The 8,759-nt window shown below is 48.1% G+C and overlaps 1 protein-coding gene across 1 annotated transcript; it reads left to right on the top strand.

Annotated features, from left to right (window-relative positions):
• The first annotated feature begins 985 nt into the window (after window positions 1-985).
• TMEM209 (transmembrane protein 209) lies at window positions 986-8,753 on the top strand. The gene is made up of 14 exons (XM_005426950.2): window positions 986-1,123; window positions 1,235-1,293; window positions 1,953-2,084; window positions 2,495-2,733; window positions 2,816-3,020; window positions 3,507-3,682; window positions 3,876-3,947; window positions 4,421-4,517; window positions 5,336-5,461; window positions 5,996-6,093; window positions 6,924-7,038; window positions 7,125-7,222; window positions 7,580-7,653; window positions 7,772-8,753. Exons 1-14 carry the CDS (start codon window positions 987-989, stop codon window positions 7,824-7,826), a joined length of 1,683 nt encoding a protein of 560 aa, XP_005427007.1. The 5' UTR covers window position 986; the 3' UTR covers window positions 7,827-8,753.
• The last annotated feature ends 6 nt before the right edge of the window (window positions 8,754-8,759 follow it).

Below are 8,759 nucleotides of genomic sequence, written 5' to 3'. Positions count from 1 at the left end.
AGGTGTGGGGAGGGGGAGCGGTGAGGTTTGGGGAGGGCGGTTGGGAAGGGAGAAGGGAGGTTCGGGGAGGGGGATCAGAGAGGTTTGGGGAGGAGAAGAGGGCAGGATGAGGAGGAGCTTTGGGGAGGGGGACAGTGAGGTTTGGGGAGGGGGATCGGGGAGGTTTGAGGAGGAGGACAGTGAGGTCTGCAGAGATGAAATGTGAGGAGGGGGATCAGGGAGGTTTGGGGAGAAGGACATTGAGGTCTGCAGAGATGAAATATGAGGAGGGGGATCAGAGAGGTTTGGGGAGGAGAAGAGGGCAGGATGAGGAGGAGCTTTGGGGAGGGGGATCGGGGAGGTTTGGGGAGAAGGACAGTGAGGTCTGCAGAGATGAAATGTGAGGAGGGGGATCAGGGAGGTTCTAGGAGGAGGACATTGAGGTCTGCAGAGATGAAATGTGAGGAGGGGGATCAGGGAGGTTTGCGGAGTGGGAGGAGCAGAGGTTTGGGGCGGGGAAAGAAGGGAAGTGTGAGAAGCGGGAGAGTTTAAATTTGGAGAGGGGATCAGAGAAGTTTGAGGAGGATCATCGAAGAGGTTTGTGCTAAGGGAGAGGAGAGCTTTGGGGTGGGGGAAAGGTGAAGTTTGAGGAGGGGACAGGAGAAGTTTGGGGAAGGGGTTGAGGTTTGGAGGTGATGTGAGGGCTGCCTGCCGGGGACAGGGTTGTCTCCTTCACATAAGGTGTTACTGGACATAGAGGAGGAAATAAAATCTGTGGGTTTCATATGATAGAAAATACTCTGTTGCCTACTGAAATAAGTGAGAATTTTTGCTAAAAGCACTGCTCTTGCCTGCAGGAGGCAGGAGTTTTTTCTCCTCCTTTTGAAGGACGTTATTATTCAAAAATGAGGCAGGAGATGGACACTGTTCCTCAGTAACCTGGCTGAGAACCTTCCTGTTGATTAAAATTTCACAGATTTTGCCTTTTCCCTGTGTTCTCACAGACAATGACACCGAATAAGAGTCCAGACACTTCCCTCATCGACCTGGCTGTGAAGATGAGGAAACAGGCTGAGACCAGGAAGGTGGTGCTGGCCTGGGGACTCCTCAATATATCTGTGGCAGGCATGATCTACACTGAAATGTGAGTTAACTGTTCCGTCTGATCCAAACCAGCAAAGATTCCACCACGTGGAGCCCTAAATATCCCCCAGGATGGAATTTCTGCTAAATTCTCCCTTGTTTTGCTTTTCAGGACTGGGAAACTCCTAAGCACCTACTACAACATCACCTGCTTTCCACTCTGGTACATTGGTGAGTCGTTGCAGCATTTAAATCAAATTTCAGGATTGTTTTTTACTCATTTTTATTGTTGGGAGATTGTTTTTAAGGCAGGGTTGGTTTTTTTTCTGTTTGAGTTTTAAACTAAAACTTTGTTTTCCTTTCTGTGATCTCCCTTGAAACTGCTGGAGTTCCATTCTTTTTAGGGGCAGATAAGGAGTGTTAACAGCTTTTTCTGTATGGGAAATGGGCAGGAAGGACTTAATTAATGTGTGAAATCTGTTTTAATGTGTGGATTAAGGCTTTAGAAAGCCTTGATTTATTTTCCTGCTGTGTTGTGCTCTGGGTGTGGGTGATATTTTACAACAATTCAAGTCGGTTTCAGAGGAGGTTTGGGGAGAAGGACACCCCAAGCTCTGTCAAGCAGGATGGAAAGAAGCAAGAATCATGAGATTTCTTTTTTGGAAAATAACAATTCCGTTTTAAAAAATTAAATTTTTACATGTATACATTAATTTCAACGGTGAGGAAAATTATCTCCAACGGTTCTTGCCTAAGAAAGTGAAGAAATCTTGGATGCTTCCCCAAACTGGCAGCACTAATAATGACCTGTTTTAAATAGACATAGCCTGGTTTTGCCAGTAATGTCATTTTTGCTCAAACCATGACAGAAACTCGTGTGTTTCTTGCAGAATTCGCCCTGGCAGCCCTGTTCAGCCTCAATGCCCTGTTTGACTTCTGGAGGTACTTCACCTACACAGCAGCACCAGCCAGCTTGGTGACGAGTCCCAGCCAGCAGATCACGGGCTGGCTGCACAAGGCAGGTGGGGAATGAACCCTCTTTTTGTTCTTTTCCACGGTTTTATTGTTGTTTCTGCAGTTCTGTGTTCTTTGTTCTGAATTGTCTCCTCTGACAAGAGCTGTAAACTGAGCTGGGTGTTTGGGGTTGTCCTGTGCAGGGCCAGGAGCTGGGCTCCGTGCTGTGGTTTAGTTTGTGCCATTTGAGGTGGAACTAATTGTGTTTTAGGTAATTGAGACGTTAATTAGTGTGGTACAGATGGGAGCTGATGGGATATTAGAGAATCCCCCAGCAGGATTTATTCTGAGCTGGGCTCCCAGGTCTGTGTTTCATCTGAGTTGTGTAGGGACCAGCTTTGAGCGTGTCTACAATGGCAGTAATTATTTTTCCAACGAAGAAGGGCACTTTGGTGACGTGCAGGTGCTTCCCTTGCAGCCGGACAGACGAGCCCTCCCCGGGAGGCCGCGGCCAAGCGGGTGCTGTCCCTGACGCCGTCCCCGCCCACGCAGGGCCAGTGCGTGCTCAGCTACAGCCCCTCGCGCTCGCCCAGCGCCAGCCCCAAGTTCTCCGCGGGCTGCCTGAGCGGCTACAGCCCCCAGCTGCAGGCTCTGCCCGGGGCCAGCCCCTCCCACAGCCCCTCGGGCACCTACTCACCCAGCAGCAGCTACACCAAGGTAACCACCAGCACGCTCCCAGTGGCACAGCTTCAGCCTTGGAAGTGGAAATATATTAATTCTTTTTTTGTTTTCTCCCAAGGTTTCCAGCTTCGGCCACTCTCCCAATGGATCTCCCTATTCCATGAGTGTGGGGCCTGTGGACAGCGCTGGGATCAGGTCTCACTACCGATTCTCCCCCATCCTGTACAACAATTCCACCTACAAAGACGACTGCATCACAGATGTCAAATCCCTGGACACCTTCCTGAGGAACGAGGAGGAGAAACAGCACCGAGTTCAACTGGGTAAACTGGGGGGGGTTTGCTGGGAAAGGCTTGGCAGGGAAGAGGAGTTGGTTTTACCCAGCGTTGGCTTTTGTGATGGGAGAAGTAGCAGTAAAAAGGCACCACTGGATTCTGGATCACCTGGGAGTTGGGGTGTGAGGTAGAACCCCATTGTTTCCCCTTCAGGCAGTTTTCCTCCAGTTATTCCTTGGAGCAGGAGCTAAGCATGGCAGTGCTGCTGGATTATCTGTGTAGCACTTGGTGGCTGTAATGGACTGAGATAAGATCACCTTGATAAGAGGGGGATTTTGTCCAAGTGGTTTCAGATAAGGGGCTGAATCCAGTACATTTTTCTCCTGGGTCAATCGAGATAAGGGGGGACAATCAAGATAAGGGTTTCTGCAGAGTGACTGCAGTGCATTCACTCACACTGACCTGTTGTCCCCGTGCTGTTTCTCCAGAATCACTTGGCAATAATTGAACTTCTTAATGAATTAATCTTTCCAGGGAGCTCGGATTCCAGCTCTCCCTCCAGCAGCCCAACGTTTTGGAACTACAGCCGCTCCATGGCTGACCACGCACAGATCCTGAGGAAGTTCCAGTATCAGCTGGCCTGCAGGTCCCAGGCTCCTTCTGCACACAAGGATGAAGCTGATCTCACCTCCAAACAGGCTGCAGAAGAGGTAAATTCCACCAAAAAATGGTCAAGAGGGAGAAATGGGATTTTAAAATGTACCTTTGTGCAGAGGTTTGGATTTGAGCTGGGTCAGTCCTCCAGCATTCAGCCAACTCCTTCCTTTTGCCAGCAGCAGGAAATGTCACAGACCCTAAAATCTTTGTGAGGTTCTCATGTGGATTTAATAAACCTTCCCATAGGTTTGGGCTCGGGTGACAATGAACCGGCAGCTCCTGGACCACATGGATTCCTGGACAGCAAAATTCAGGAATGTGAGTGCCTCTCTGAGGAGTTCCAAGTGGGAAAATTCCTCCATGTCCTGTGTGCCTGCGATGGGAAGGGGTGCAGTGCCTGGCTGAGGGTTGGGCTGCTCTGTCACACACAAATCCCACACATTTCTCATCTCCCTGCTGCCCTCAGCCAAACGGGAGAGGGACTGCAGCCAGCAGTCTGTGCTTGCAGGGCTGTGGTTCATAATCCCCTTTCCTCAGTGGCCAGAAAAGCTTCACCTGATACAGATGGGTTTTCCCAACTCCTTTACATTGAATTTTCTGCCTTAAGGGGTTACTTAACTTCTGCCTGGCTTGACAAATTAAATTAAATTATTTCTCTCTTTGATTGGCTTCAGTGTTTCTGTTGAACTGCCTTGTGCTTGTGGTGGGGATGATTGCAGGGTGTAAACGGAGGGGTTTATTAAACATTCCTGTTGCTTCTGAGCTTGAATTTCCCCCTTTTTCCCTCCCAGTGGATCAATGACACCATTCTGGTGCCACTGGTGGAAGAGATGGAATCGGTGAGCACTCAGCTGAGGAGGATGGGCTGTCCAGAACTGCAGATTGGAGGTAGGATCAGCAGCCTGGGAATTCCTTGGAATGGCTGGTACATAAATTAGGTCTGGGAAATACTTTTGTCCCATTTCTGCTCTCTTTTGGGGTTGTCTTAGTTCCATCTCCTGCATTTCTTTAAGCTGGGAAGGTTTTCTGTGATACTTCTATAAATATCAATGCTTGGACACTTGGGTACAATTCTTAAATTCCTCTTTTTTTCTCCCATAAATTTAATTTTACAGCTCACGTTATCATTAATAATAATTGATTATTAATCATGCAGAAAGCATTTCAAAGACAGATGTGCTGTAAATTCTCAGTGTCTCCCAAAGTCTCACTGTCTCCACTGCTGTGTGCTTTCCCAAGTTCTTCCTTCAATTCACCCACTTCCTGAAAGAACTGGGGGTTTAAAATTCTGATGAACTGGGGTCTGGTTTTCATGTCAGGTTAGGATTCTGTTGAATCCTGCTGCTTCTCTGGTTGTTTCAAATTAACTGAGAAGTGGCTTTGATGGCTTTGAATTGATTCTTTTTGGCTTGTCCTTAGAGTGTTTCCTCCAAAGCTACTGTTGCAAAGTGCTTAACAAACCTGTAGGTGCTGCTTTTGTTTTCACTGTGTTTCCGCTGTTGTTTCCGCTGTTGTTTCCGCTGTTGTTTCCGCTTTGTTTCTCTCCTGCTGCTCTTAAGTTCCTGTTGCTTCCTTGTAGCTGATGTGAAGGGGATTTGTGCTACTTTGTAGTGCCTGGGCGGTGTTTGGGGTGTGAATGTTCCCAGGCTGGGCAGGGAGCTGGCAGTGCCCCCCTGAGGCTGAGTCTGTCTGTCTGTCTGTTCCAGAAGCCAGCATCAGCAGCCTGAAGCAGGCAGCCCTGGTGAAAGCTCCGCTCATCCCCACCCTCAACGCGCTGGTGCAGTACCTGGACCTCACCCCAAACCAGGAGTATCTGGTGGAAAGGATCAGAGGTTTGTGGTGTTTAAGTTCTGATTGCAAAACATTTCCATCCTGCAGGGAATTTGCTGGTTCTGTATTCCAGAGAGCTGTGCCTGCATCCCTGCAGTGTCCAGGGCCGGGCTGGACAGGGCTGGAGCACCCTGGGACAGTGGGAGGTGTCCCTGCCATGGCAGGGGGGGCAATGGGTGATCCTTCAGTTTCCCTCCAATCCAAACCAGTCCGTGATTTCCTCCTGCCTGCTCAGGGTGAAATTGAATCACTTCAATATCCACAAACAAAAATCCTCCTGTAACTTCACCTCTTGGATCAATATCTTCTCTACCTATTTGAATTGTTCCCATTTTCTACACCAGAACCTCCTTTGTTTAGAGAGGCACTTCCAGCCCCCAGGAAGTGCAAACTGCAGTCATTGCAGTGGAGTGCAAACTGCAGTCATTGCAGTGGAGTGCAAACTGCAGTCATTGCAGTGGAGTGCAAACTGCAGTCATTGCAGTGGAGTGCAAACTGCAGTCATTGCAGTGGAGTGCAAACTGCTGTCATTGCAGAGCTCTCCCAGGGAGGGTGCATGAGCTCCTTCCGCTGGAACGGAGGAGGGGATTTCAAGGGCCGCAAATGGGACACGGACCTTCCCACCGACTCCTCGGTGAGTTCCAGCACGCCTGCATCCCAGGGATGTTTGCATTTCGGGGTAGGGTTTGGAGGGAGCAGCCAGGAAGCCTTTGAGGAGCATGGGGAAATCTGAAAATGGAGCTTTGCAGCTTTGCTGCTGGATATTTAAAGAGATTGGAAAATCAACCTTGAAATAGGATTTGGTTTTCTGGTGGTTAAATATTCGGAATTGTCCAGCTATGGAGCAGCTCTGAGTGTCCTGATAAACAGGAAAAGGGCAAATGAAGAAGTTTTGACATTAATTTAAGGTTATTAGAAAAAAAAATTTAGACAATTTCTTATTTTTATTAAGTGTGGGTAATAAAATGCTGTGAGGTCCAAGGTGCATCTCCCAGATTTTTTCAGATTTGTGGTATTGTTTTTTAGCAAATCCTCCGTGCTCCCTGCCAGACAGCTCCTGTTGGGTATAAGGAACACAGAAAGCACCAGATCAATTTGCTGATGTTACCCACATAAAATATTGAGAACTCTCCAGAAAGGGTTGAGCCAACCCTCAGGCTGCCCCAGGTCTTTGTTTCACAATGTTGGCATGATAAGACTTGTGGGCAGCCCAGGCTTTGCAGGGATTGCCATGAGGGAAAGGGAGAAGGTTCCTTGCTGGGTGTGGGGTGGGCAGAGCTGTTTTTTGAGCTCCTCTGCTGTTCTCAGCCAATCTGAAATCGGTGATTTAGGCATGAAGCTGCTCCTAAGCCTGGGGTTAAGCCAGCATTGTAACTGCAGTATCAAAGACTGGGATTAACTGCTGGGATCAGGAAGCTGCTGGGTTTTGGAGCATTGCAGTGAGATTTGGTTGTGTTTGCCCAGATCCTGATGCACGTGTTCTGCACTTACCTGGACTCCAGGCTCCCACCTCACCCCAAGTACCCCGATGGCAAAACCTTCACTTCCCAGCACTTCATCCAGACTCCAGATAAACCAGGTATGGGCTGGCCTGCAGCTGCTCTTTTCCTCTGGGATCACAGCAGCACCTCTGAAATCTGTTTTTTAAATCAATTTTGAATTCAGACACTTCAAACGAAAACGTGTTCTGCATCTACCAGAGCAGCATCAACCCTCCCCACTACGAGCTGATCTACGAGTGCCACGTCTACAGCCTGCCCAAGGTACAGGGCTTTGTTCTCCTCCTGCTCTCAGGAATAATTTCCAGGGCTGATTTGGGCTCTTTTTAAATCCTAGACACGTTTCTGTCCATTGACACAGAGGCTGGTCCAGCTTGGTCTTTGCCCAGCACGTGGTGCTTACTCTGCTGCTGAATTCTACCTGTGGTGTCTGTTTAGGAGACAGGATCTCTTATTTATTTTCTGCCAATTTATTGTAAAACCCCAAATCACAGTCCCTGGTGTCACTGATGTCACCCCTTGAGGCCCCTGCACATTCCAAGGGGCAGTTCCAAACTAGGAAAATCCGGAGATTTTGAATTGCTTTGATTTCTAAATCCTTATGTCTCTCTGTGGCTCCAGGGCAGGAATAACATGTTCCACACCTTGCTGATGTTCCTGTACATCATAAAGACGAAGGAATCTGGGATGCTGGGGTAGGTATCCCATGGGACCAAGGATGGGAACGGTGGGCTGATAATTATCGGTGCTAAAATCGAATTAACAGCAGCTTTTCAATGGAAACGGCTAATTGTGATCCCTTTGGTTTTGCAGGCGTGTGAATCTGGGATTATCAGGAGTCAACGTCCTGTGGATCTTTGGGGAATAGTGGGACACAGCTCTGGAGGACAGCGCTGCTGCTCTGAGGGATCAGCTGGGACTGAAACGTGGATTTGCTGCAGACCAGGACAATTAAAGCTCAGCTCTGTGCACAGAGGGAGCAAGTGCCTGTGATTCCCCCGTGGATTTTGTCAGGGCACTACACAGAATGTTTCACTGTGGGAATGAACTCTGGGCAGGAGTTCTCCTTCCTGCTCCTCACCCCAACCAGTGCTGTTTAAACTGAGCTTTGCTGATCTCAGACTAAACTAAACTAAACCAAACCTTTGAAGGTGCAGCTGGAACAGCCCCCTAGGGCTGTGCACAGCTCTGAGCACTTGCAGGGATTAAACAACTTGGACAACTTCAGGATCCAAGAAATTCCCAGTCTGGAAGCTCAGACTCAGTTTTGCTTCATTTTATTCTGCATGATAAAAACCCATTATTTTTATCCCTGATTATTGGTGTAATTGTGATTTCTGACCCCTCAAGATGTTCCTGCAGCTGAAGAGGAAAGACAAAACCATGTTTGTCTTGCTGAGTTCAGCAAATAAGAATTTTACTTCTATTTTTAATTTTTATTTTCATTGTTTTGTACGAAACCAGCGTGGCCTCCCCTCTTAGGGAGCCTTGAGAGCTCTGAACTCCCCAGGTACCTTCACTGCCACCAACTCTCACCTGCCTTTGCTTTTGAATTTCATTTTCCTTCAGCTTTTTTCACTAATCACCACCTAATTTGGGAGCTTTATGCACCTTGGTGGGACACCAGGCCCTACACACGCACAGGTTTTTGGGAATGTACCTTTTTTGGTAAAAACACTTGAATTTGTGTCAAATAAAGAATCAGTCAATATTTGTCATATTTCTCAAAGGGGCAGGGGGAGGATTTGTTGTAAATTCTGGTAAATGAGTATTTTAGAGGTGTATATAGGACCATAAACAC

Source organism: Geospiza fortis, unplaced genomic scaffold (assembly GCF_000277835.1).
Source record: "Geospiza fortis unplaced genomic scaffold, GeoFor_1.0 scaffold61, whole genome shotgun sequence".
Lineage (NCBI taxonomy): Eukaryota > Metazoa > Chordata > Aves > Passeriformes > Thraupidae > Geospiza > Geospiza fortis.
The sequence above is the reverse complement of the archived record's forward strand: the minus strand, read 5'-3'. Positions and strand labels throughout refer to the sequence as shown.

What these genes read in the sequence shown, in the direction of transcription:
- TMEM209 (XM_005426950.2), top strand. Translation starts at nt 987, where the DNA reads ATGACACCGAATAAGAGTCCAGACACTTCCCTCATCGACCTGGCTGTG. An exon ending in CTTTCCACTCTGGTACATTG is followed by an intron (nt 1,294 to 1,952) that starts GTGAGTCGTTGC and finishes TGTTTCTTGCAG; the next exon opens with AATTCGCCCTGGCAGCCCTG. An exon ending in TCTGGTGGAAAGGATCAGAG is followed by an intron (nt 5,462 to 5,995) that starts GTTTGTGGTGTT and finishes CTGTCATTGCAG; the next exon opens with AGCTCTCCCAGGGAGGGTGC.